General features: G+C 41.3%; 1 protein-coding gene across 1 annotated transcript; it reads left to right on the top strand.

Moving 5' to 3' along the window:
* The first annotated feature begins 1,078 nt into the window (after window positions 1-1,078).
* On the top strand, window positions 1,079-26,733 carry WDFY1 (WD repeat and FYVE domain containing 1). Its single transcript, XM_086618333.1, has 12 exons — window positions 1,079-1,215; window positions 8,928-8,995; window positions 10,685-10,758; window positions 11,944-11,998; window positions 13,353-13,503; window positions 16,171-16,283; window positions 18,946-19,072; window positions 20,688-20,793; window positions 23,086-23,187; window positions 23,971-24,101; window positions 25,827-25,935; window positions 26,667-26,733. Exons 1-12 carry the CDS (start codon window positions 1,079-1,081, stop codon window positions 26,724-26,726), a joined length of 1,233 nt encoding a protein of 410 aa, XP_086474459.1. The 3' UTR covers window positions 26,727-26,733.
* Window positions 26,734-27,668: the final 935 nt, after the last annotated feature.

Below are 27,668 nucleotides of genomic sequence, written 5' to 3'. Positions count from 1 at the left end.
CAGCCTCCCTGGCTGCAGGCGTGTGGTGAGGTCTGATGGCTTATCACAAGGTACGCTCCTCACCGCCAATGCTCCGCGAGCTTTGTACTCACCCCGTCTTGTAGCTCATCTCTTTGGGGACAGTTCTGTCTGGGACGAATTTCAGGTAAGCTCAGTGTTTGGTGGTTATATACAGACATACTTGTTCAAATACTTACGTGTAGGGTAGACCTGGGGTTAGAAACTACATCTCTGCTTACAGAGGAGGGTCCTGACCAGCTTCAGCAAGCTCTCCACCAGCCCCTGGCCAGTCCTGAAAAGCAGGAGCTCTGGTTCCAGCTTGGACTCCAAGGGTGTGACCGTGGTCACAGCAGCTACCAAAAAACTAATGCCGAGGGGAGGAATTCTGCTGTTCACTAATCACGTACGTGGACAATATTCACATGCACTGGACACAAAGACAACCCCCACAATCCAGCTGCTTAAGAACTTAAAGGCTCACAGCTGCTTCTAGTTTAAAAGACATAAAGAAACGGGCTAATATGTTTCCTGTGACTACACATCCTTCCTCAGCCCATATCCCTCCCTTAATTACTCCAGGGGGAATATCCTTTTCTCTGCCGCCTTATCGCGGCCCCAGGCTCCCCGGGGCCGCAGGGTGATGGCAGAACTATACTGAAGAGCAGCGCCTTCCCGGAGCGGAGCTCCGTGGTGGGCGTGCGGGAGAGTGCAGCCCGCCCCACGGAAACGCGTGTTGGAGCCCGGGGCCGCCTTCTCCTCCTTGGGAAGCCACAGCTCTCCTGGAGGCGACGCTTCCCCGCAGCCGGGTGGGCTGAGAGACCCCAGCGGCAGCGCCGGCCCCGAGCCACACCGCGCGTTCCCGCTCTTCCACGGGCCAGCGGCCCGTCTATTCTAGAGAATACGCCTGCCGCCGGCCTGCCTTACGTGGGCGACGTCAGCGCGCGGCCGTGATTGCGCCGCTACCCGGGGCAGCTCGGCGCGGCGGGGCGGTGCCGTGCCGCTACGCGCAGCGCTCCGCCGGCGGCCGGGCGTGCCGCGCGCGGTCAGCTGACGGGCGCCGGGCCGGTCCCGCGGCGACATGGCGGCGGAGATCCACTCGCGGCCGCAGAGCAGCCGGCCCGTCCTCCTCAGCAAGGTCGAGGGGCACCAGGACGTGGTGAGCGCCGCGCTCCTCATCCCCAAGGAGGATGGGGTCATCACAGCCAGCGAGGACAGGTAAGCGGTGGCCGCCGGCCGCGGCGAGGCCCCTCGCGGCCGCTCCTCGCTGGGGGCTCGCTGAGGGGCTAGGCCGGGCGGCGGGAGCGGCCGGGGCACGGCAGGCCCGGCCTGGGCGGCCCTTCGGCGGAGCGTCGGGGCCGCTCCCCTCCCTTGGCGGTCTGCGCTCCGTGTGGGGCTGGGGCTCAGCCCCCCGATCCCGGAGTCCCGGAACCGGGGCGCAGCGGCGGCGCGGTGCCTGCGGAAGGTGGCAGCCGGCGAGAGCTGGCTGAGGCGGGCAAGCGTAGCACTGGGGCGGGGGGAAAGTCAGTTTTTACGCTACAACTTTTCCAGGAGGCACGCAGCCGTGACTGTTTGCCTGGAGCCATAAGGAAATAGACGAAGCTGCAGTTCGAGGGAGGAAAATAACATGAGCCGACTTCCCGCTCTCGGAGGGAGGCAGCGGCTCCGCCCGCACGGCGGGATGAGCGGGCTGGGAGCTGACAGCGTGCCCCTGCTCATAGGAAAAAGCTGTTGTACTTCGTGCGTGCTTTCCAGGCCCTGCGGAGTAGATGGAAAAGTACAACTCATTTGTGTGTGTAAAAGGGTTCTGTAGATGCTTATGAGCAGAACCAAAACTGTGGTAATATGTTTTCCTCTGCTGTCAGCTGTGGTCGCTGAATCACTTGCAGGTACTGTGCAGCTTCCCCTGTCTGTCAGGAGAGTTGGGGCTCCCCGAGCTGCCTCAGTCGGAACAAGCCCGTTCTGATGGCTCAATCCGAAAGTCTTAAACCTGCTTCGTTCTGGCTCAAACAGTTCAGGGAGTGAGTTGGCAGATCTAGGGGAGAGGTGGTGATGAGCTGCTTAGGACAATGGTTTCTAGCTGAAAGGGAAAAGGTCTTCAGAGTCTAACCCTGATCCTTAGCACTGGTTCACGTAGTATGTGAAACATCTGTCACAAAAAGCTGGTAATGTCATTAAGCAGTGTTTCAGAGCAAAGGAAAGTGGAAACGAGGAAGCAGGTAGCACAGAGGGTTGTTGGCTGGGAGAGATGTGAGGGGTCTGCAGTGTAGCAATGAGAGCTTGAATTTTCCCCGTGCTACATGGAAAGTGACTTTTAAACATGGAGATGGATAGGAGATGCTTCTTAAGAGTTGCTGTCCAGAAACTATGGCAGTGCTTGACAGGAGCACATTAAATGTATAAAAAAAGCATTCTTTGTGAGGTAGCTTGGTGGAGAGATAACTTTGGTGTTGTAATATGAAAATTTTAAACTGAATTTGAATCAGTTTTTGCATGAATTCTCATTTGAAAAGCCTGATCTTGTGAGAAACAGTAGGGTATGCGCGCTGAAAGTCAGCAGAGCCGTGATGTTACCTGAACTGGTAAACTAGGTCTTATGGCATTTATTATTAGGTCAAAAAGAGCAAACAGACTAGCTAGCAACAGCATATGCTATCTTTATAAACTTACTGTTAGCCAAGGCATTCAGGATTTGGTGGGGAGAGGGGAACAGATCAAGCGCAAAGGATGTAGACTTGTCCTGGTTTAAGTTAAGTTTACCAGATATTGTTAGTTTTTCGTTAACTGGCATTAAACCAACAACATTTCTACAGGATGTGACATGGTGGTCTTAAGCAGATCAGGTAGAAACGCTGTCAAATACTTATCAGTGACCTGGCAACATAAATCTGATACTGAAAACGTGAAGCTATAGCTGCACTTACTGAAGCTGATTATCAGCACATCAGAGAAATCAGAAAGCGCTAGTCTGTCTTGATTTCCTGTAGAGAGGTGGTAAGAATGTATTTTTCATTGGTATGCTAAGAATTGTTTTGAAGTGCCAGCTGAACTCTTCAGAAAACAGGCAGTAGCAGTAGTTGAATTTGAAAGAGGAAGACTTAAAAAGTAGTTCTTTAAAGTGGCTAATTGGATCACCGCCCCCCCCCCTTTCCTTTTTTTTTTCCCTGAAGATCAGCACGCTTAATTCTTACATGAGCTATCAATTGTTGGGACTGGAGTAAAAAACTCATCACTGAATTCTAAAAGCGTGAACTACAAATACTGTAAATTTGAGGTAACTGAAGCCAAAGATTTCCTTATGTTGTTTAAAGGCTATTTGAAAATATTTTTCTGAAACACTTGGAGTCAGACTCGTATTCCTCAAAAATATTTTTTTCAGCCATCAGACTGGGTGCCTGTTGTAATAGGCTATCAAAGAATTGCTCTTAAGTGCATTAATATTAGTGGTAGGGTTATACCATCAACTTCTGGCATGTGACAGATATCTTGGTCTTCTTTCTCAAGCTTCCAGAATGCTGGAGTTTTGGATGCTGGAAGTATTCAGCACAGCAGTAGCAGGATCAGAGGATAAAAGGCATGTCTGCTTCTCAAACTGCACAATTAGATACTGACGTATTAAATATTTTTATGCTCTTAGATTGCAGGACTTCATACTGTGCAGTGTGTGCACCGAAAGGTGGATACTTACGGGAAACAGTTCTGGGACTCCACAGAACAGCACCGGCCTCTTCAGAGCTTGATTTTGCAACTTAGTAGGTCGTCTTAGAGTTTAAAATGAAATGTCCTGCTTGGTAAAGAGGCAAACCGCTTCTTTCACTGTAGTGATGCCCGTGTGAAAGCAGCAGGATTTAAATCTTGACCCTTTGAAGCAGTAGTACATAGTGTTTCTTGTTAAACCATGGCAGTAATTGTACTGAGCTTGCAGCAAGCAGTGACACTTGGATGCATTAGATGGGTTTTTTGGCTTTGATTGGAAGGTGGTCTTGATTGGTGTCTTCCTGTGGAAATGGCTTTCTGTAATACATGTTGAATAACAGGTTTTGGATGGAAATGAGCAGCTTCCTTTTTTATTCCCCTCTTATGTGCGGTTGTTCTGGTATCTTAGTACTGTGCAGGATGAAGTTGGCTTTTTGGGTGCCAGTGTGGGCTGAATCTTAACATGTTTGTGTTCATTTTGTTTTGATGTGCGTCCTGAAGGAGAAAAGAGGAAATAGCAGTTTTGAAGAGTCATATCTGAGTTAAACCTGAACGGAATTTCATGGTACAGGCTTGCAGAGGCTTGCCTGTAGCAGACAATGCCAGCCTTTAAACTTAAAAGGTCTAATGCTGAAGGTTAGTGGTCTGCGTGCTTAGACTGTGTTGATACGAGCCAAGGATGCAGCTGCATCTTTATCTGGGCAAGTTTTGATGTCAGATACAGACCTTAGCAAGGAGAGCAGAGGCTGTTACCACCTTTGGTGTGTGTCAGTTTCTAAGAGAAGCTTTGGACTGGAGGCTAAATCCATGTAGCCTGCCTTACAATGGGAGTTTACTTAGATCTTTAAACTTTCAGTAACTGTTGCTCTGTGTTACCTCTAATCTGGGATACCTCCTACCTTAGATCAAAGCCTACTCACTCACAGATCTGTCACCTACAGTTTAACATGTTACCAAACTTCTTGCTCTCCTGATTGTTAACTGCAAACGAGGTGTAGGTGTTAGTACTGCGTAACTGAGTACGCTGCTAGCAGCAAGCAAAGTACAGAGTTCAAGAAGTGAAAGAGCTGCTGTGTACAACCCCTTTGAGCAGTATACCAGAAGAGTAAGACCAAAGTATTTTTTATTAAATCTTAATACAGCTAAGGCTGTCAAGTATGTCATAATAACCAGTCAGAGGAATGTGTTTACAAGTGAAGGAGTGAGGAAAACATTGGTGCACAAACATTCTCCAGGAATGTTGTAGATTATTCTCTCGTTAGAGGGATTTCTATTTTTAAATGATATTTCCTAGAATGAAAAGTAATGGTTCTATTTTTTTTTTGAGGATACAAAAGATACCATAGTAGATCTGTGAATACCAATAAAAATCTAGCTCGTTTTTTAAAGTTTTGAAGCCAGAAAAGGAAGCAAGAATACCTGCAGGAGTTAGTTAATTTTCCCAATCTAATTTTTTGACAGTATACTTGCCATCTGCGATGCTTTCTTAGAACTTACCTAGAAAGGATGATTAACTGTGTCCCTACAGGCATCTTAATACAATATTGTATTTACCACAGGCTAACGGGATCTCTAGAGTCACTAGCACATCTGAATACTGCTGTCCTGTGACCGGCAGCAGCTGCTGCTGCATTGGAACTGCTGTTTAAATTGCAGTATTAGGGTTTTTTTTTGTGGTTATGGAATATAAATATTGGTCAAAAGTAATGTTTTAGTGAGCAGAAATTCGATACAAAGCATCAACTGCAAGCTGTGTCCTTGAGCTTGCATTGTACTCTGGTTAAACCAGATTCCTAATGCTGTTTTGGGAACATGGTCAATAGTAGTCTAAATATTTCTGGTTTATTTTGACTACCAGAAAAATGCAGTCTTCTGTTCTTACTAGGAAAACAATTGTCAGTGATTGACTTCAGATAGGAAAGCAGCTGTTAGTGATTTGAAGGTGTTAGGAAGATGCAGTACTTGGAACAGGGCTAATGTAGCTGCTTAGTACTTGCAGCAGTGTTTGTGTTGTAACGAGTTTGGATTTGCCTGCTAATCTTTCATGACTTCTTTCTCCCTGACATACATGCGTTTGGCTTTTAGAGGGCATCTGAACTGGCATGATCATAAGTACTGTTGAAATACTGAAGGATTTTTCTCTCCTCTCAAACCCCATCTTTTTTTTCCCAGCGTTGTTAGGTGCTTACTCACTCTGTAAAAGAAACAGCAATTGAGGACAATGAATATCCTTAGAAATTGGTAAGGCCACACTCAGTATTACTTAAAGATGGCCTTTGTGTGTGTTTCTTTATAAAACGTAAAAAACCAAACAAATAAACAACAAAAAACACCCTTTGAATTACTCTTCTATAAATGTGCATGCTTTCCAGCTGAAAGCAGCTTCTGGTTCAATACTCTTAGAGGCCTTTTTTAATCTTGCTTTACTTCTTCCTGCCACCTTCAGATATCTGAGTCTACTGTAGTTTAAAAAGTATGTATCTGTCCTCTGGGTGCTCCTTAATGAGTTTCCATGTTTTTTACATCCTCACTGAGAGTGCTGTCAAACAAACCTGTGTCTTTGTAGGCCCTTAACAAGGAATGCTTAAGGAAAGGTGAGTGTAGCCAGCTCTTCTCAGGTACTGAGCACAAGCCCCTCCATTAAATAAAGACCAAATTTTCAGAAGAGTGCTAAAGACTCTAGGGTTGATAGGGAGGTTCTTTATAATAAAACACTTTGAAGGTAGAAGGAGACCGTGGAAGTGGCATTACTGGAGGACTTCTCTAGTCCTTTAAGCTAGAACTGGTATTTCACAAATTAATTGGTCCTAACAAAAGGAGATGCACCTCAACAACAGGTCAGCAGGAGAGAGACTAGAGGAGGAGAAGTGGGATTTTGGCACAGGTTGTTTGTTGACTACTGTGAAACAATCTCTTCAAATTTTACTCACTCAGAGCTTTGTATAATTAGATATAAAGCTGACAGCTTATCTTTGCAAGCATGAGGCTAGCAAAGTCTAAATCTTACTTAAACCAAAATAAGAAGCTTTCAGAAGTTAATTTTGCCAACTTTTGCAGCTATTTGCTTAGGCTCTCAACTTCAGTGAGGCACTGTATTATTGATAACCAGTGCACAAATTACACTTCTAGGAAATAATTTGCTTAGAAAAAGCAAATCCTTGCTTCCTTTATATTAATTCTAGTTCAGTATAATCGACCGGAATTCTGGGAGGAAACAGTGTGCTTTGGGAAAATCTGCAATGCATGATTTCAATCACTATGATAACTCCTAGTCTTTTTATGTCAATAATAATTACCTGATTTTGGCTAGAAGTGAAACAGTTGAATTAATAAGGGTGGGAGCAACCATTGGAGATGTTCAGAACAGTTTGAATATGATGGAGCTGCCTTAAAAAGCAGATTAAAAAGCCCTTTAAAAGTGCACAGGTGCTAACCTATGCTACTACTGATATTTGCCTCGTAAGAATCACTTGGAAGCATTGTTTTTTTTTTTTTTCCTTTTCTCGTGTTACTAAGAAATAGCAACTGCTCTGCTGAAGTGTTAACTTTCTGACCATGAGGCAGGCTGTGGATTATTGTAAAGAGGAAGCGATAGCTTTTAAGATATAGTCTTAATGCAAAATATTTAATGGACTGGAGTAATGTACTTTTGCCACTGCACTGGTGGAGAAGTGACTTGATTCAAAAGCTGAAAATTTATTATTTTTAGGCAGTGCGTATTCAGCTGTGCATTGATTTCAAGTTTCAGAAAAGGAAAGTAGTACATTAAGGGTGGGTGTTGTCTGCTTTATTTTTGAGTGGTCTTTTAAAGAAAAGCTCAGAAAGAGATTACAAAATCAGAATGCTATGTTTTATGTCTTTGACCTGAAAAGTTCTAGTCCTGATGCAAGGTACCAGTCCCCTCCTGTGCTCTTTTTGTTAAACTCTTAGTGGCAATCCTGTATGATGTTTAGCAAATTTATTGCCTAGTTTGTCTAAAAAAAAATATCTAAACACCAGGCCTTTTTTTTAGCCAAAAGTAAAATAGAATAACTCATCTCAATGATGTCTCTTGACAATGTTTCCAGGTACATGTATTTACAGATCATTTTGGTTTCCATTTAGGAGTGAGGAAGTTGGATATAAACAGTAACAAGAAGGCAAACAATGGTTTGGAGAGGAAATTTCAAGTAGACTTAAAATAACCTTAACACTGTCTACATGTGCGCTCCTAACTTCTTGATGTAGATTCCCTTGAAATGTGCCTATTGTAGGAATGTTTTTAATTGACGACAACTTTCCACTTCCTTGCTGATTCTCTTGGATCCTGCCTCTCAGGATTTGACGGTTGTGAGAGCAGTATAATGCTAAATGTTCTCAAGACCATTTCTCCTTTCTTTTCAAGGTCCGATTCTGGAAGGTTACAAACTAAAACAATTTTATAAAGAGCCTTAGCATGCTGTGCAAGTCATCTTGTCAACTTCTTGCAATTCCCATTTGACTGGCTAATCAATCCTGTTTGTATTTAGGCCAGACAAGCAGTGCAAAGTAACAGTGCTACTAACATTGCTTGTCCTTGGTGTTCGTACATGAGGGAGTGAAGACATGGCTTAGAAGGAATAATGCTGAACTAGATATGATGTCCTCTGTGGGTCCAGACATCAATATGTGGGGATGGAGATATAAGTAATGTGCTGGTCTGGAGGATGAGGTGCTTCTGTTACTAATATTCAGTATCTGGCTTGCTGAAGGATGATTTGCACAAGGAAGCTGTAAAAATTCAAAAGCTTAGACTTCCATAATGGAATGAATTGAGATTCTTGTTTTGTTTTGTTTTGTTTTAAACAAACAAACAAACATATAAAACACTTAATGTGCTATAAAACAAACTGTTCTGCTCTGCCAAAGCTGGAAAGTTCCTGCAACTTGAATTTGACTTAAAGCAGCCAGAGCCAGGGAGAAGGAATTTCTGAGGTGAGCTGAAAAAATATTTGCATTTTGTACTTACTGAAACTCAATATATATACATTTTTTGAAGAAAACTCTTCAGAATCCAAGGGTGGTTATTATTAATACTATTATTTTTGTTATGTTTGAGTACTATTGGAGTACCATTATTTATATTTTGTTGTTCCTCTATTATGTTTGAGTAGCACAAAAGCTAAGAGGATTGGAGTTGATATATAAGTAAGTGGTTCATATGCAAGGGATGATGCACTTACAGCTGTCTTCTCCCCGCTCTTCCCATGACACAGAACAATACGAGTGTGGCTGAAGAGAGACAGTGGACAATACTGGCCCAGTATCTATCATACCATGTCATGTAAGTACAATCCTGGAGATGGTAAGTGATGGACAAGCATAGCATGGGTTTTGTACCTGTGTGGGAATACCTCTTTCCCACTTCCCCAAGTGCTGAATTCACTCACTGATGTTGAATTTGGGAACTTTGCAGCAACTCTAGCTCAGACTTAAATTTGAAACTAGTTGTGTAGTGGGTGAGATCTAAGGCAGCATTCTTTCAGATCCAGATCCTTCACCGAGTAAATCACTGGGTGGATCTGCAGCTGTACATGTCTCAAATACTGGCAAATAACTCATCTGCCGAATAAATGAGCTTTCAAACCACTAGCTTAAAGTTCAGACATAAGAATATTCTCTGCTTTCCAAGGTGTGCATATTTTTTTGAGCATTTGGATTACTAAGAACACAATACTGAGTAGCAGCTTCAGTACTGAGTATATCTTGAGCGTCAGTGTGCTTTTTTGATTTTTGAAACATCACTTAGCCTGGGTGCTTTGCTGTAACTTCTTTAATGTAGAGTAGCTGCCTAGACACATACCACACATAAAAAGGGGGAATACAATGACAAAATAAAATGTTGTATCAGCAAAGGATAGTCTTTGGAATGAAATTTCTGAAGTAATTTACATACAAATGTTAAATGAAGATCAAAGAATTGGACTCCTTGATGTTCTGTGTCTTTTCAGCTGCAGACTGAGTAGCTTAGGATCTAGATTAGAAATGCCAGCTATAATTTTTTTTTTCCTAATCTTTGATCTGAATTACAGCAGTTGCTCCATTTATCAATTTTCTAAATAGACTATTAAGATTGTGCTCTAAAAAGGTTTATACAAAATAAAGTGTGCCTGTAGGTAGTTCCAAGGGATGAACTTGACCTTATGCAGTATGACCAGTGTAATATCCCGACTGTCCTGCCTGGCTTTAAATGTCTAAAAACACCTTGAAGGCCACATTTTCGGAGAGTCTTGGAGAAGAAGGTATTAGTTTAGAACACTGTATCCTTCTCATCCTTGTAATTAGTAAGTTTAATGAGGACATTCTTCAGTGAAATTTTTTCTGTGAAATTTTCGCTAGGTCACTTTTGATATTTTGTTGTTGTTGCTTTTCACATCTATTTTAGCTCTTAATTTCAAAAAGGGAAGTAGATCTTTAGCCATTTTCTGCTAAAAGAGGTTTTATGTAGTCTCAAAAACATTGTCTCCTTAAAATTGTGGATGTTGAAACATGATTCCATTTGAAGTTGACATGCAATTACGTATTTCTGTCTAGCACTTTACATTTCAGGACTGTATCTAATATTAGAGTAAAGAATGGATATTGTTCTTGTATACAACTCAGAGCTTTATTTGAGATAATTTTAGTGAGCTCGAGTTCTTAAGCGTAACTAGCTGCACATCCTGTTGCTGCTAGCTGGGCCTTCAGCCTGTGTAAAATTCCTCTTACTGAGGTGCCCCTTCTGGCAGGAAATCATATTTGCATATGGTTCCTAGCAGCATATCTGACTTACTGTACTAGTGTACATTTTCTCAGCTTCACACATGGGAGTTTAACTGTCTTACCAAGGGACATTATCTATGCAGACTAATTTCTATCAAGCTAGTTAATCTTAAACAGCTTTTATTCTGAGTGAAAGAATTGGTTTTAGTGAGTCATGTGTATCCTAATACCTCTGTTTCAATAATTGTAATGTGCTTGCTTTTTTTGACAGCGCCATGTTCAGCCATGGCTTATCATCATGACAGCAGAAGAATATTTGTAGGCCAAGATAACGGAGCTATCATGGTAAGTTGCTGTGACTTTTCTTCAAAATGCAGATTAGACTTGCTTAGATTGTCTGTGAGCACCAGGTGTTGCCAGCAGCTGGTAATTTGTTTTCTTTCCCTTCTTTTTGGAATACAACTACTAGTAGTGGCTGAACTTCTTGGCAGTTCTCCTGAGATGTGGACAGGAGGATTGCAAATAAACAAGGGTTCTTTTGGCCAGATGTGAGCCAGGTAGTATCAAGAAGTCATTGAGCCATTAGTGTAGCAGTGGACCCAAACTATTACACTTCATCAGGGAATTATTTTGAGGAGAACATTAAGCTGTGCAGAGTGCCATGGCAGTGCACTAACAGAGATTGTGAACTACAGCTAGCTTGCATCTGGATAGAAGTATGGATCTCCTGTATCTCACCATGCACATGTCTGGATTTTCTTCTTGCAGATCTTTTTATGATGTGGAAATTTCAACACTAGCTCTAAAATTACAAGAGGCAGGGTTGGTTTCTTTTCTTTCTGAGAAGTCTTCCTTCTGTCTTTCTGTAATCTTGCTGTAATTGCTGCTCTTTTCCTGGAGAGCAGATACACATGGCAGAACAGAAAGTAGGTCTGTATTCTTCCTCTCTTTTCTTGGAAAAGGAGGGGAATCTTGTGACTCTCAGATGCTTTAATGGTATCTTTTCTCTATGAAAATAAGGTCTGCTGATAACTACTGTGAATAGCCTATGCAGAACTGCATAGAATAGTGATTCTAGTGATAACTACTTAAAAAATTGTAACTTGAAATGTCTAAAATTTCAGCAAGCCCAATGGATCAAATAAAAAATATTCTCACTCATATCTGTCCATTATGAAATCTCAGATACTGAAATCCTAAATACTACAAGATGCAGTTTTGTTTGCTCCTGCTGAGGACAAATGAGATCTTATCTCTTCCTATAATCCCCCTTCAGCAAACTTGGTTCTGAAGGGATGCTCCCTGTTGAAAAGAATAACCTTAACTTACAGTTGGTGTGTCAGTGTGCTATGCCCCAGTCTGAGCAACTGCTAGTTTTTAGTGAGATATATTGTTGCTATGCAAATCTTGGCCTGTAGAGTTGCTGCTTTTTTCTGGGTATTAATATTGCTTATTTTTGATATTAATATGTCATTGTGATATTAATATGTCATTGTGGTATCTTTTCTAACAGTTACACTTTGCTTTTAGGAGTTTCATATTTCAGAGGACTTCAATAAGATGAACTTTGTGAAGACCTATCCAGGTAAACTGTTAAACAGGGTCTGTACTAACATTTGTTTGAAGGGGAGGCATCTAAAGTGCTTGGGAAACTGGACACTGTCAGAGCTTAATCAAGTCCAAACATGCTTTAAATCTGACTGACCTTCTAGTTGTTACTTAGTTGGGGATAACTGCCATAAGATGTTCTGTTATTGAGTAATCCTCAATCAGCTGAGCATGAGTTGCAGTCATTATCATTAAGTTCAGTACATCGTTAGTCTGTGAATGTAATGAACCAGAACTAGGGAGTTCAGTTTTGCTCTTCAAGTGGAGTAGTTATACTGCATGAATGTTAGGATAAGAGCTTTCTAAAGGTGCATTTTGGATTTGAAATTTCCATCCTTACTTTCTGTAATCACTGAGCTTGGTTACTTCTAGCTGAAGGTAAGAGCTACTGTCTCCTCTGTCTTCTAAGAGAGCAATAGGGATGAAAAAGATCTTATTTTTCTGATACTTGGAGAATAGGGATTGTTGTAATATTTATGGAGATGCTAATTTCAGCATTTGTCTGCACATCCTTAAAAGAAATCCAGAACTTGATAGCTTGTTAAAATTGGAATGTTAATGTGAAAGGCCTGACAGAGACTCTTAAAGACTGCAGATTATGTAGCAAAACAAAGTGTAGCTTGTCTTACGACTCCCTGACACTGATAGAGCAATGTTCTTGCTTAGGAGAAAAAGACCTTGTTCTTAAAGCAACAAACCCCCCCTTTATCCTAAGGAAGATGACTTGACCACTCAGTCAAGGGAAGTAGTTGCATCTTGGGGGACAAGGGAGACTTCTTTCTAATGTTCATGTAACTTCTTGCTTAGTGGCAGCAATCTAAACAAAACTGGGTGGGATTTGGTTGCTGTCACAGGTGGCAGTTCGAATGCCTTGGACTAGATAGACCTTTAGGTGCTTAAAAGCATGAATCTGAGCATAGCTCCCCTGGGGTCAGCAAAGAGGCACTTAAAGAAAGCAATTAAGGTTTTTAGGTGTTACATTACTCCCCAGAAGTCCTGGCCTAACTAGAGGAAGCTGAGGGTTTGCCTGCTTCTTAACCAGAGCATCTTGGGTGGCTAGGCTGAACTCAGCTTCTCTCTCTGTGGGAGAAAGGCCTAAATTAGCTGACTGACATGTGTGGTTCACTTAAGCTATTCAGAAGGCAAATACCGAAGAGAACAATGATAACCTTTAAGTTCAGCCTAGAGGCAAGTATAATATGATGGTAAAAACATCTCCCTGGGACATTGCTTAGATATCATCTTCAACCTATGTGTCTCTGAATTGGAACATAAGAACACACCACTTTGACTTTTAGGAAAAGCTAGCCAGAATCTTTTTCTTCCCACAGCTCATCAGAATCGAGTGTCTGCTATTACTTTCTGCCTGACATCGGAGTGGGTTATCAGCACTGGTCATGACAAGTGCATTAGCTGGATGTGCACCCAGAGTGGGAGTATGCTGGGGAGACATTACTTCACCTCGTGGGCTTCATGTCTACAGTATCCTTTGAAAAATGATTGCTACCTTCGAACTGGAAGAGTACTGTGTTCCTTTAGCTCAGTTTGTTCCCTCCTTTTCATGTAAAAAGCTAGAGTTGAATCTCTTGCAAGTTTGCAAACCCTTATTCTGATTAGATGTTTAATTCCTTTATTTCTATTAGCTGTTGTTAGATAGTAGATGGGGATGTTGTGACTTTGAGTTATAAAAATTGCAGTGTGTATGATTTCCTAATTTTGAGGTGTTTGGGTGTTTGTCTGTAGCATCTTGTGGAAGTGGCTAGTAACTGTGCCTACAGCCTGGCCCGTGTACTTCTATGCATCACTTTGTTCAACAGATGCCAGTGTGCATTTGAGTCCTTCTAGGGCATAAAACATCATGAAAACATCATGTATTTGCTCATGTTCATCTTCTCTAAGCTACAGGGTACGTTGCAACTTTATTCATTACTAGTAGTAATTTTTCTGCGTGCAGTTTGCTTTTCTGCAAATTGCTTTTAACTGCAGCATTTGTAGCTTAAGAACTCTGGTTGTCTATCCAGCTGTAAGTACTTCAGGACATTCTTTATCCTATGTAAAAGACTTACGAACCTAGCAGCTTAAAATGTAGTTCATGTATCAAAACTTTTGAGCACAAGTTAAATACTTTAAATTCTAAAACTATTTTTTAACACTTGTTAGTAGTAGCAGCTTATATGTGGCCTGACAGTAATTGGAAGTACTGGTTGATGTATGAGGTTTAATGGCAGTAACGTTGTAGAAGTGGCATCAAAAGCTGAAAGAGGTCAACTACATCTCTCAAAAAAAATAAAGACCTCCCTAGAATTGCTATATACCTGTGCAGTGCTAAGAAACTAGGAGGAAAGCCAACTGCCTGGTCACCAGCAGCACGTCGAGCTTTGTGAGGTCTCCCGTCTGTGCAGACTCTGCCTTCCTGCCTGGAGAGCTGACAGGTTCGTATTGTTGCGCTGTTGCTCCTTTTTGCTGTCCTTGTTTTAGAGCTCAGGGAGTTTGCATCCCACAAAACATTTCACGTACAGCTCACCTCAGCTGAATGCAGCATGGAACTGGGTTAGTACTGGGGGTGTGTGTTAAGAGACTGGCTCACAGAACAGTCCGGTGCCTCTGAGCCTTGCTATTTGAATTCAGTGGGTTATAAAGCTGACGCTATTGCAAATAATGGAACGGTTTATTATGAAAATTGAGAAAAGAATATGACCTTTATCAAGATAAAAATAAATTTCCACTGAAGACTGTGGCATTTGAAAATGCACTGTAACTGATCCTGCCTTTGGACTTGTGTTTGGAAGAACTAGCTTTCTGGTGTGTATACTAGGTGCTTGGTCTCCCTGTCAGGAAGTTTCGTAGGAGTTATTTGTTAATGATCCTGTGTGTAAGCTCCTGAAAAACACAGCAGAGTGCCTATTCTTTACTGGATTAGAGAGGATAAATGCTAGCCTGAACTTTGAAGATGATCATGTGTTCAGGGACTTAGTGGATTTGTTGAAAGTGAATTGATTCAAGACATTTCAGAATGTCATCAGATGGCAAAGCCTCTGCTTTTTCACTTAAGGTTGTGGGCTTTTTGGTACGCTGACTTTGAAGTTAGTCTTTTCCATTGTGTAGAATAGACTACTTTACTAGCTGCTGCTTGTGTTTTTGTGGGCTCCAGGAAGACAGGCGAGTTCATACGCAACTCTTGGGTTATGTGGTGTCAGTTGTGTGGGTTTTTTGTAGCTCTTGCTTATATCCTGAATAACAAAAACCTTCTAAAGGTGGCAAATGATCTGGTCTCATCCAACTTGCTGTGCTTTAGTTTCTGGAGACAGTAGTTACATAGTGACAAAAACTGAATATCAGAAAATTGTTATGATGTATAATGCTTTTGCCAAACATGCCACCTTGTTAATAAATCCCGTGTTAGGATGTGGTGTGGCTTTTATGTCCGTGTTAAACGACAGAACCCTTTCTGAAATGCTGTTCAGTCTTCAATACTGTGCTCAAGGACCTGCATCAGTAAGAAAGTGCAGAGAACTGAAGAAGAAATTAGATGGTCTCACCTTCTCAGTAGCTAGAACATTGGGTGTGTACTTCCACTGTACGGTAAACTAGATATGGAGGGTCAACATCCTTGTATCTTAGTTTTCCTATCCTAGTGGCATCAACTAGTACAACATGCTGGAAAACTAAGAGTTTATAGGAGCAGATACTAGGTAAGACTGAATGCCACCCAGTGTCCAGTGAGGTGCTCCTAATGGTAGCTCTGCATTGCAACAAGTAGCCTGAGGAGTTCTGGCATCTCTTGTAGAAGATCATTAGTGTGTTCTGTAAATATCTTCTGGAAATGGTCTAAATCTACTTGGCTTGCCTTAAACTAGGGCATGGATTATCTCATGGCTTCTCTAGTGGATTTCTAAAATGATTCTTGCTTATTTTCCATACTGTCTTTCTTGCACCTGTAGGGAAGAGTGAGGAGAAGAGAGGAATGAGAAAGGTTTAACTACTACGGTCTCCAACTCCTTTAGAAGTAGTTATGTAAATATTTATCTGGCATATTAAAATATTTTTTTCCAATTTGTTTAAACTCTGTAGCTGACAGCTGTGCTATCTTTTTCAGTCCCGTAAAATATTCTTATGAGCAAATGAGGCTTCTCCTTGACTGGTGTTCAGATATGATTATGAAACTCGGCATGCATTCGTTGGTGATTATTCTGGACAGATCACTCTCCTGAAGCTTGATCAGAATACATGCTCAGTTATCACAACACTCAAAGGGCACGAAGGTAAAGTAACTCTTCCTCTTAATTCCACTTGACCCACGCTATCGTACCTCTTTGTACATCACGATGAGACGTTCAATTGGATATCTGCCTCTTAAGGATAGATACTGGATAAGCAAATAGTGCAGGGTAGTAGTTATCAAAAACCGTTCAAAGCTGTGCATATGGCTATCTTTTAAATAACAGGCACATTCTTGCTGAAGGGAAATTTTAGTCTTCTAAATACTGACAGATATTTTTATTATAGATGAAAAATAAAGGTAAACATACACATTCAGCTAAACAGAAATTGTCCGCTAGGTGGCCACCTCTAAAAACTTTAGTCTCCACATGGAAAAGGAAGGATGAGAATGTGTTACTTTTTTGTTTGTGGTTTCCACCCCCCCTCCCCCCACCCCAGAGACCTGGTAGTACTCTAATAAAGCAGCTTTAGCAACACCCAACCTAGATTCTAAAAAGCCAGTTAATTCTTCCCAGTGTAGACTTTGATGTTCTGATCAGTCTTTATGAGACTCTGGTTCAGTTTCCTGTGTTTAGCTGAAACTAAGCTATATGGAAGAAATCTAGAGAGCCTTTTAGAATCAAAAGTGTCTAGTCAAAGAGAAATGTCTCATCCTGTGTAGTATAGCTGAAGTCCTTATGTCAGATGAAGAACCAAATAGTCTGTAACATGATACGAAGCCGCTGTCTGCTGTAATGAGTAAGGCAAGAATGCAAATCATAGAAAAATTTGTAATTTAATAATATGCTGAGAGAAATAAACAAGACTTAATGCCTCTTCCCATGCGGTACTGGCAACTTTCAAATCAGCTGACTAGTTTGGGTAGGGGTGAATTACTGGGTCATAAGTCTGAGTCACTGGAAAAGGCTGCCTTGTTTAACAGCTGTAAGTATAGAGCAGTCTTTGTTAAAGCTGGGTAGACTCCTGATTACAGATGACTAAAATGATAAATCTGGCTTGGAATGAGGGAGGCAAGTTGAGATTTTCAAATGATAAATGGCTCTTCTGTTTCTGCTTTCAAGCAGAATTTCAGATTATTTCAGTTAAGAGCAAAATAATTCTCCTGGCTCTAGAGAGTCCTTTACCTCTGTATGCTTTTGCACTGGTCTGTGTTAAAATGCAGCTCCTTGATAGATACTATGGTTAGTCTGAAAGCAGCATGTCTCGTCGTGGCACTGCCTGTAGTGCGTGACAGATGTATTCCATCTATGGAGTTGCGGTGGGCTTCCAAGCACTAACTTCAGCGCTGCTGTCCACATAGCAGACAACTTCGGCTTATATAAAAGTTCCCTAAGGGGACTGTGGTCCTCAAAACAAGAATCGATCTAGTATAGAAGCTGATTAAATTTGAGAGGCAGAAACAGATTTTTCTTCAATTGGTGTAATAGTAGCTCCCTCATCTTTTTGTCTTATCTCTTTTTTTTTTTTAAAAAAAAGGCAAAACAGATTACATGTAACCTATTTTCCTCCACAGTATTTGCATAATATTCTTAAGGCCTGGTAACTCTAAACTTAAATGGCATTTATACTTCTTCTCGGAGTGCAGCTGTGTTTGCCAGACTTCAAAAGTTTGACTTAAGTCTTGTTTCCTTTCTAGCTCTTGCCTAATTGTGACTTCATAAGCAAGCAGGGTTTGCTTTGCAGTTTAAATGCTTTTAGAACTTGTCCTTCAACAGTAAGCTTCCAGAATTCTCCATATTTAACAGCTTACTCTGTGCAATGCTGAGAGAATACTCAAACTACCGTTTATGGTGCAGATGGTCACTGTTTTCTTGGAGACAACTATTCCCGAATGGGTCAGTCTGAAAACAGTGTAGCCCTAAAGAAGGCAAGAAAAATGTCTTGCTCCAGAGAGCTGGAAAGGACTGATTTGGGCTGTAATTACCATTCATCTTGCTTTCAGGCTAACATGACTTTTGATGACAACTGAGCAATGGAAAGATGTCTGTAAGGGAATAAAATGTTCCTGCGGCTTCAAAACTATAGGCAGCATAAGTGACAAAATTACTTCTTTAGTCTCCTGTCTACATTACCATGCATACGGGTTTAGTATAGGACTGCTACTGTCAGATGACTTGTTTCTTTCTCTGTCTGACTGATGAGGTGCACAGCAAGGCCAGGCCTTCTGGAATCTAGTTTTGTAATTTAGTATGTCGTGGCCAGATTTCTTAACAGCAGTGAGAGCATCACTTAGTTTCTTATTCCAACTATTTCAAAGTTGTAAATGTTTATGGAAGAGAGCTGGTTTACCTGTGAACACTGCATGCTGTCCTGCAACCACTGACCAAGCACCTTACTGTATTGTAGATACTAGTTTCTACTTGGCAAGTTTTAGTACTTTTCATCTTCCAAAGAATGCATAGCAGCATGCCGACTCTTAACAACTATCTAAATACAAGGGGCAGAAAGCTAGTAACTCGAACTTCCTGGCTTATTCTTTGTATCTAACTTTCTTCTTAGAGATGTTTTGTTCTATTGTCAAATGCTTTCTGCGTCTCTGGCAGGACTGTGTCTTGCTGTTGCATGCTGTCCTTTGCCTGAAGGCTTTCAATATCTGTTACTATAGTGAGGGAGTACCTCAGGTTTCACTCTAATAGCCCCAAAGAGCGTCATTGTGTTGAGGAGTGACTCCCTTAGATCTAACTGCAGAATGTTCTTTCCTAGGAAGTATTACTTCCCTGTGGTGGGATCCTGTTCAACGACTGCTCTTCTCAGGTGCCTCTGATCACAGCATTATCATGTGGGATATTGGTGGAAGGAAGGGGCGAACTCTGCTGCTCCAGGGACATCAGTATGTAATGATGTCTTATTTTTCCTACATGTTCTGTAGTGAACACATAGTCCCAGGAAGACTAAATAGCATGGCAAGATATTTGAATCTTTGTGAATAATGGAGAAAAATAACTTTTTGCAGAACTCTGAAGACTTTGAGGGGGAAGAAGGATAATCAGTACTAGGAAAACATTACTGATAAATCTTTTTTTTTGCTCATGTTTGATACTTCTAAACTAGGGGTAATGAGAATATAACATAAAAGTAGGTTATAGAAGGAGGTGGGTAAAAATGCTATATCATCTTGCTTGGACTTCATGTAAAAGTTGCATGCTTCTGTATTGTAAATAGTTCACTGAGTTGCCTGTGAAGGTGGGGCTAGAAACGTAAAAGCATGTTCGTGTAACCATGTAGAATAAGCATCAATATGTTCCTATTCCCTGTCTCTTTCTATCAGTGAGGTGATAAACTGATTGGCTAAATTACAGGGGTGGGTCTCTAGACTTCAGAAAAGCATGTCACATCTCCACTGTTCTGTGGATTAGGTAGTTAGTGGTCTGTATTTAATCAACTTTCTATTTTTACAGAGACACAACACTAGCTGCCATTTTTAAATCCAGGGCCTTAATTCGGTCTGAGAGGCAGTTCACCACTGAATATATATTCTATTTAAAAATGCAGTGGTAGTAGAGATCTTGTTTATGTTTAAAGATATATGTGTATAGTGCATTCTCCTCTTGTCTAATTCCATAGATGCCTCCATCCACCTTTGATCAAGACTGATAGCCTTAGCCCTAGAACTCTTGTTAAATCTTGAGGATTTAGTTTTATGGCTAAAGAACTAATAATAGAGTACTGGATACAAAAAGTAACTGAAGTCAGTGACTGGAGGACTTTATACTGCTGTTACTGCTGCATCATGTGTCCTGGTGAAGACTTATAATACTGTTAGTTTCTCTTCAAACATCACACATAGCATCAAACTTCATACTGAATGGGAAAGTAAGTTCTTCTGAGAACAGAATGGTTTTTTTAAATTCAACTTAGATGTTGCAAAGCAATCTAATGCTGTTGAGATCCTTTGCTTAGTTTCTTAGGGTAGGCTTATTTTGCCATGACTCCTTATTTAGGATTAAACTGTCTTATTGGTGAATGCATGCTTTGCTTTGCAGCTAGACTGACTTATTGTGATTTGTTAGCAAAAATGGAAGCTCCATCTGCTTCCTAGCTATATCTTGAAACAAATATTTCTCTTTATTTTTCCAGTCGTCTCTGTTTTGATAACTGTCTCTCCTTGCCAACATAGAGGAGTATTTGCACGCACACTCTGAGCCAGTTGACGCCCGGCTCACTGTCAATGCTTACTGCCTGCAAATGTTAACATGCAACTGTACCTCTTGTATTCTGGTCAAGCCTATAAGAACACTGTTCTAGGCAACATCCTGATGCTAGAGTAGTGCTTAGGTGACAGCATCTGCTCACTCGTCTTCATAGCTCTACTAAGTAGACTTAGCAAAGTGTTTGGAAATCAATTTTGGCTTCCTGGATAGCTTTACAAGGATAAATTGGGATTTTCTGGGAAACTAAGCTTTGTTTAAATACCTGTGGGTAAATAGTGTCTACTTTGTTTGCAGTGACAAGGTGCAGGCTATCTGTTACATCCAGCTGACACGACAGCTGGTATCTTGTTCAGCTGATGGAGGAATTGCTGTTTGGAACATGGATATCAGCCGAGAAGAGGTAAGATCATGTCCTAGGTCAAAGGGGGGTTTTTAATTATTTTTTTTTCCCTTTTCAGAGGCTCATGTGGCTTTGCTTAGTCAGTTCTGCAGGCTGTTTTCCTCATATTGCCTGAAACTTTAAGGCCAAATGATACTAAAACCTGCTCTGTTCTAGTGGCTGTCCATACTGCGTTGTAGTAGATGGATTCTGAGGACAGGCTTGGGATTCTTTAGAGTCTTATCTCAATGAGACAACATGTTCAGTGGAACGGCTACAGCCCTTGCTGCCGGAACACTCTAAAGCAGGGAAGCCTTTGCAATATAGAAACCAATGGGCTGTGCTTCAGCAGTCTTGAAATAACTTCTCAGCTCATGTCAAAGCAGGTAAAGTAGTAAGATGCTGGTTTTGAGATGCAGTTCAGTACATAGAGATTCAGTCCCCAGACAACGTTTTTTTGAAGACCTCAGTACACAGCAACTGAGCCTACCATGCACATTCCTTTTGCATCAGTTCATATCCATCATAGGAACTGAAAAGATGTATATTACTACTCTCTTTGGTTAAGCCATAATCACAGGAGTTAGTTTTGGTTGCCCCCATAAAGCAGTATTTAAGGCTCAGCTTTCCTTGCCCTGTTGCTTCTCCTTAAACGTAAGCATCATGATTAAGAACTGTCTTCTGACATCTGTTGAGCTGTCACCTTAAACACACCGAATACTGTATGTGATGCTCCTGACATTTTCAGCACGATGATATCTCTTCAAAACTTCTGTGATATTATGAATCTTTGCAGTTGCATGGAATTGACTTATAATACAATTGGGAAAACAAGATGTGGCTCTTTTTCTTCTGGATCGGCATGCAATAATTAAGGGATCTTCTAAATATTATACAGTTTTAATACAATTAAAATAATACAGTTAACTTAGAACAGCCGTGATGTCTCAGAACTCACTGGAAAAACATAATCAAGCCCACTCCAAAAGCAAAGAAACTAAATGTTTGAAGAATGATGAACATACTGTCTCTGAAGGATTAGCCAGCAAATTATGTTATAGAGTATCTTTAAATATGCACTAATGCATGTAAGACTAGAACACAGACATTTTTGATTTAAAGGAATGGTAACTCCGCTGACAGTGTACTATTGATCTTGGACACTTCCAATTGTATGTAGGTAGTAGTGTTGGTAGTGTTGGCAGGTTTTTACCTCCTATTTACTGCCTGAAATTAAGATGAAAGGAATAGGAAGATATTCTGTTTTTCTGTTAGAGGAGCCAGAAAGTGGATTGTCTTCTCAAAAACGCTACTAAGTGAAAATTGCTATTGTAAGTAACTGACAGAAGCAATATGGAAGATCTCACTTGGTGGAGAGGCGATTCATTTCCTTTACTCTCCTCCCCACCCCCAATGTTAGACTTGTTGCTACCCTTAAAATATTTTCCACTAGTGTGGGGAAAGGAAGGGGATGCAGTCAAGGTTGTAGATGTAGGAACTGTACATCTGGTATTAATACTCATGGTGAGATGGTGGTGCAACTGACAATACTATTGTTTTACTACTATCAACAATGAATGTAAGGGAATTGAGAAGAAAAGCTTCTTTGTTGTTCCAGCTTTCTTCCTGTTGGGTTTCAGAGAGACTCTCCCATCAGATGTGTACTAAAGATACTGTGCCTCTCTTTCTGTCCCTTACAAGGATGCTCAGTTGAAGTATCTGAGAGTGTTGAAATGTGTGAAAGCTGTAACTATTTTCATTTGTCCTAGTCCATTTACAGCAGGAAAAATATGTGGGTGGGAGAAGAGAGGCTTAATGAAGATGTGTGCAGGATGGAAAATGCAGATGAGTTCTTAATTATTTCAAACTGCAATCCTAGGAAGCAGAAAAGATATTTACTTTAGAATTGACTTCTGGACCCCTCTAACTGCCTCATAGCTTCTACAACTTGGATTACACTAGCCCTTAAAAATCATTTAGGCAACCAGAGCAGCAGTCTTTGAATGCCTGCAGCAAGTTTAATAACTTAGATGTTTGAATTAGTTTTCTTGTTAAGGCAGTAACATCACATACTGCTCTGGGCTTAAAAAGTATAGGAGGTGTGGAAGTAACAAATAACCATAGTCTTGGTTTCGGGGTTTTTTGTACTAAACTTCCTATTACTATACCGTAGGCAATCTATTGCTGTAATGTCCAGAGCTGAAAAAGGGCATCTTTCCAAGTAAAACTTTACTCTGGGTTCTTAAAACAAACTCCCCTGGCTTTTGTTTGAGGAAACCAATTCTGATTGCTTTCATTTCTTACTCTTTGTAGGCTCCTCAATGGCTGGAAAGTGATTCCTGTCAGAAGTGTGAACAACCTTTCTTCTGGAATATAAAGCAAATGTGGGACACAAAGACATTAGGATTGAGACAGGTGAGATCGCTGGTTTGAGTGCTTAGCTGTACTTCAGCACTTAAGAAAAATGCAAACAGAAAACCACTAAAGCTGTTAAGATCTTTTAAACTGTTGGTATTTTTTGCTGCTTTGAAGTGAGGATTTATTGAGAGATCACAGCTTCTAGGCAGTGGTAAGAAATTTCCAAATTCAATGGAAAGCGTTGCATCGAACGTCTATCATGGGGCAAAGGAGGCAGTGCTGGGAGTGCTCTGTTGGATTTCTCTGAATATTTCTATACACTGGAGCTGTTGACAGCTAATCCTTAAGTGTTGTGTGAAGTAGTCCACAATGCTCCATAACTGAGCAAACTGCAGCCTAACATGTTGTAAGGTGCTCAGTTCAATGAGGCAGTGATGGCCCTGCTCTCACTGGGCTGGAATGTGAAAGCTTTCGAGATTGCTTTCTTTTTGGAGGGGCTGGACCGGCACCAAGACACTCATCTGTTTCTGACTTTCTTAGACTGTTATTTCCTTGGTTGCTTGTTCAACCCTCTTTTTCCCCCTGCTCCCAGAAAGAGCTTGCAAAAGGAGAAGAGGATGGACAGGGAGAATATGGAGGTAAACTCATTAATGGCCAAGAGGACTGCTCAGAACTCCAAAGTCCTTGGTCTTTGCTTAAAGTAACAGAGGCTTCCTAACAGGTTGCTTCCTAACAGGTTGCAAAACAGAAGCTTTTTTGTCATTGTTCAGTGAACACTTGATAAGGTGGTCAAGTGGCACATTATAGTGATTTTTTTATTTGTTTTCTTCCTCCATGAAGCATCATTGCAGAAAATGTGGGCAAGCAGTGTGTGGCAAGTGCAGTACCAAACGGTCAAGTTACCCGATCATGGGATTTGAGTTCCAGGTCCGTGTCTGTGATTCCTGTTTCGAGTCAATCAAGGATGAAGAGTGAGTATTATGGAGCAATAAATTAAAGTAATACTGCTGAGGTGCAGACACACTTGTGCTTGCTCCACATCCACACGCAATGCTACACAAATACGCCAATCTGACACTCTGCTAATAGTGCCTTGGGCACTCAAAGCACTACGGTGGCGGAGATCTCTCAGCTGGCTCTGCAAGCTGATTTGGTATTACAACTTTTTTATACACATTATTTCTTCTTTTCCATGAACTACAGTTGAAACATTTGTCTCAAGATTTCTGTTCAGGTAAAGGCTATTCATTGCAATTAAAATTGCTAAATGGGTGCCTGATGATGCATCACAGCTGCTGGGATGTATATGCATTAGTTCATGTGCACTTACTGAAAATTGTTTCTACAGGAATATTCTTCACAGCCCAAAGTTATTTTTCGCCATGCAAGCAAATTGTATTAAACATCATTTGCTGTCTTGTTAAACTCTTCCGAGCAATGAAAGAACCTCCTTTTTGTCTTGTTATGAACAGCACTTCACTGTTCACTGTCTTGTCACCTTCTTGGACACCTGGCGTGCTAAAGGATCAAAGTAATCAGATGCCAATTTTGGGGATGTTTGGTTTTTTTTCTGTCGTGGTATTTGGTTTTGGGGAGTTTTTTGGTTGATGCTTTTTTTTTGTTTGGGTTTTTTTGAAAAAGGGAGGTGCTGTGCCCTAGTTGACTCATTGTAGCCAGCAAGAAAAAATGTAGCTGAGCTTGACTTTCTAACCAAGAGCAGAATTATTTACTAATGCAGTGTCCCACTTCTGCTCTAGTATTATTAACAGTCAGGCTGCAGAAGGCCAGGAAATGTCACACCTGTATAACTACACAAGCAATGCCTTAGCATGATGGACCTTGATAGGCTTGAGAATTGGGCCAGTGCAAACTGCATGAGCTTCAACAAGTCAAAATGCAAGGTCCTTCACCTGAGTCGGGCCAATCCTAGGCACAAATACAAACTAGGCACAGAGTGGGTTGAGAGTAGCCCTGAAGAGAAGGATTTGGGGGTGTTTATAGATGAGAAGCTCACCATGAGCCGGCAGTGCGCTCATGCGGCCCAGGTGGCCAACCGCATCCTGGGATGTATCAAGAGAAGCGTGGTCAGCAGGTCAAGAGAGGTCATTCTCCCCTTCTACTCTGCTTTTGTGAGACCCCACCTCGAATACTGTGTCCAGTTCTGGTGTCCCCACCATAAGAGAGACATAGATTTGTTGGAGCGTGTTCAGAGGAGGGCCACAAAGATGATCCAGGGGCTGGAGCACCTCTGCTACGAGGACAGGTTGCGGGAGCTGGGATTGTTCAGCCTTGAAAAGAGAAGACTTTGGGGGGACCTAATAGCTGCCTTCCAATACCTGAAGGGAACTTACAGGAAGGCTGGGGAGGGACTTTTTACAAGAGTGTCCACTGATAGGACAAGGGGAAATGGGTTTAAGTTGAAGGAGAACAGATTTAGATGAGATTAGAGGCGTCCCTGCCCATGACAGGGAGGTTGGATTAGATGATCTCTGAGGTCCCTTCCAGCCTATGCCGTTCTATGATTCTATGATTTACTAATTTAATTCTGTCCCCTTTAATATGGCACTGCAGTTCTCAGGACTGATTTGTTAGCGCTTAAGAAACTTAATTTTCTTCTAAGTTCATTTTGCACTGCTATAACAATGCCATGAAGCTTCATCTGATGCCTGGCTTTCATGTGAATTGTCCTCTTGCAGCCGTACTTCCTTGGCAACCTTTCATGAAGGAAAACACAACATTTCACACATGTCCATGGACATCTCAAGAGGGCTAATGGTCACTTGTGGGAGCGACCGGATTGTGAAGGTATTCATGTACCTCTTTCCTGCATTTATTAGAGATATTTAATAGAGAACTAATGTTTGTATATACTTTTTTCTTTCTGACAACTGTTAACTACGAAGCTAACTGTTGTGGGCAGGCAGAATCATATTTGTTGCGGACTGTTCTTCCTGTAGCTGAATGAGGAAATGACCTGTAACTCTACTGCATGGAGTCTAGCTGTCAGAAATGGTTACTGTTGGTGCCCTCTGGACAAACAAAGCAGGCATCAGCAGTAGGAGAATCTGCCAGCGGCCTTAAAGACACAGACATGATGAAACGTGCAGGCATCCTTTACTCTGAGCTCCTTGGCTTCTTGGAGCATTGCCACTAAAAGCCCTGGTTATGACAGTGACATGGAAATCAGACTGATGTAGAATCTTGCTGTGCTTAAGCTATACATCCTCCATGCGTGTCAGAACTGAGACTGTTCAGTCAGTCCCTGTTTTTCTGTAAGCATGTTTATAACAAACTGCATAGTGTTTTTTAAAACAGACCTATAGAGAACTACTAGAAGACTCTTTTGAGCCCTAAGTTTGGCTTTTGGTTTGTAAGGCTGGTGTAACTCTTTATGACATTTTCCTCAAGTATAGTTTAAACAAGATTTGTTACTTTGGGTCCAAGGATGTCTTTATATTTGCTTCTATGCCTCTTACAGAAATACCTCTTAGGTCTTATAATAATGCTATGTAATTCTCCACGATATTTTCTTCCAGATCTGGGACATGACGCCGGTAGTTGGTTGCAGCCTTGCAACTGGCTTCTCTTCACGCTGATCTCATACCTGACAGGTTTATGCACCTTATGTACAGCAATATGCACCGAATGAATCGAATCCTTCTTAAGAATATTACCGCATACACTGGTTGCTTGATTCTTCTCCTGCTGCTGTTCCAGGATGGACAGTCACCTTTGTAGAACACGGCTTTTCTGTTGGGCTCACCAGGAATCTCCTTGGTGCGGAAGTGCAGTTTCGCAGCCTCTTGGACTAATGTAAAATGGCTTACCTACAATATGACACCTTGGTGAAAGGACCTGTTGTTTCTCGGTTTACATATGTAGTGTTAACAATGTGCTATCTCTGCTGATATATCGTGTACAGATACCTTGTAGCTAAACATTATCAGCATAAAATGAGTGTAGTAAGTTCAATTTGTGCAGATAGTAAAATAACTTATTTTCTCTTCCAAAAAAGCAATTCTGTAGAAATACTTTTGAGCAGTCACTGTCTAAACTGCCTCCAAAAGGTATGTTGGTTATTCCTATGGAAGGAGGAGATACTTCGAAGTGGTGGGTAGCTTCTTTCAGATGAGAGAGTAGAAGAACCTTTGATCACACAAGATTTCCTTTATTGGCTTTCTTGTAGTGTTTGTCTTCAAGTTTAGTTATAAGTGAAATGACTTTTGTGGGACAACTGTTCTGTTTAGGTAGCTGGTGAGTCTTCAAACAATTCTAGGCTCTTTAAGTAGTGTTTTAGCATAGCTAATGAACTTCTGTAGTTCTTATGAAAACGTGCAGCCCAGCTACTCTAAAGACAGACTGTAGGTTTGAGCCATATATTTTGAGAACTCCATAACGCTGTTAGAATGGGAAGCTAAGCAAATCTGCCTTGTTAAATGCAATGGCTAAGAAAAAATGGCCAGCTAAATTTTAGAGACTTTTTCCTGTGGAAAGGCTGATGTTTCTTTAATTGTAGGGAACCTGTCTCTGCTGAAGTG

This window comes from Tauraco erythrolophus, chromosome 11 (assembly GCF_009769465.1).
Source record: "Tauraco erythrolophus isolate bTauEry1 chromosome 11, bTauEry1.pri, whole genome shotgun sequence".
In the NCBI taxonomy this organism is placed as follows: Eukaryota; Metazoa; Chordata; class Aves; order Musophagiformes; family Musophagidae; genus Tauraco; species Tauraco erythrolophus.
The sequence above is the reverse complement of the archived record's forward strand: the minus strand, read 5'-3'. Positions and strand labels throughout refer to the sequence as shown.

Excerpts from the sequence above, each read along its gene's own strand:
- WDFY1 (XM_086618333.1), top strand. The coding sequence starts at position 1,079 with ATGGCGGCGGAGATCCACTCGCGGCCGCAGAGCAGCCGGCCCGTCCTC. Across the intron at positions 8,996-10,684 it reads TATCTATCATACCATGTCAT|CGCCATGTTCAGCCATGGCT; the intron begins GTAAGTACAATC and ends TTTTTTTGACAG. Across the intron at positions 10,759-11,943 it reads AAGATAACGGAGCTATCATG|GAGTTTCATATTTCAGAGGA; the intron begins GTAAGTTGCTGT and ends CTTTGCTTTTAG.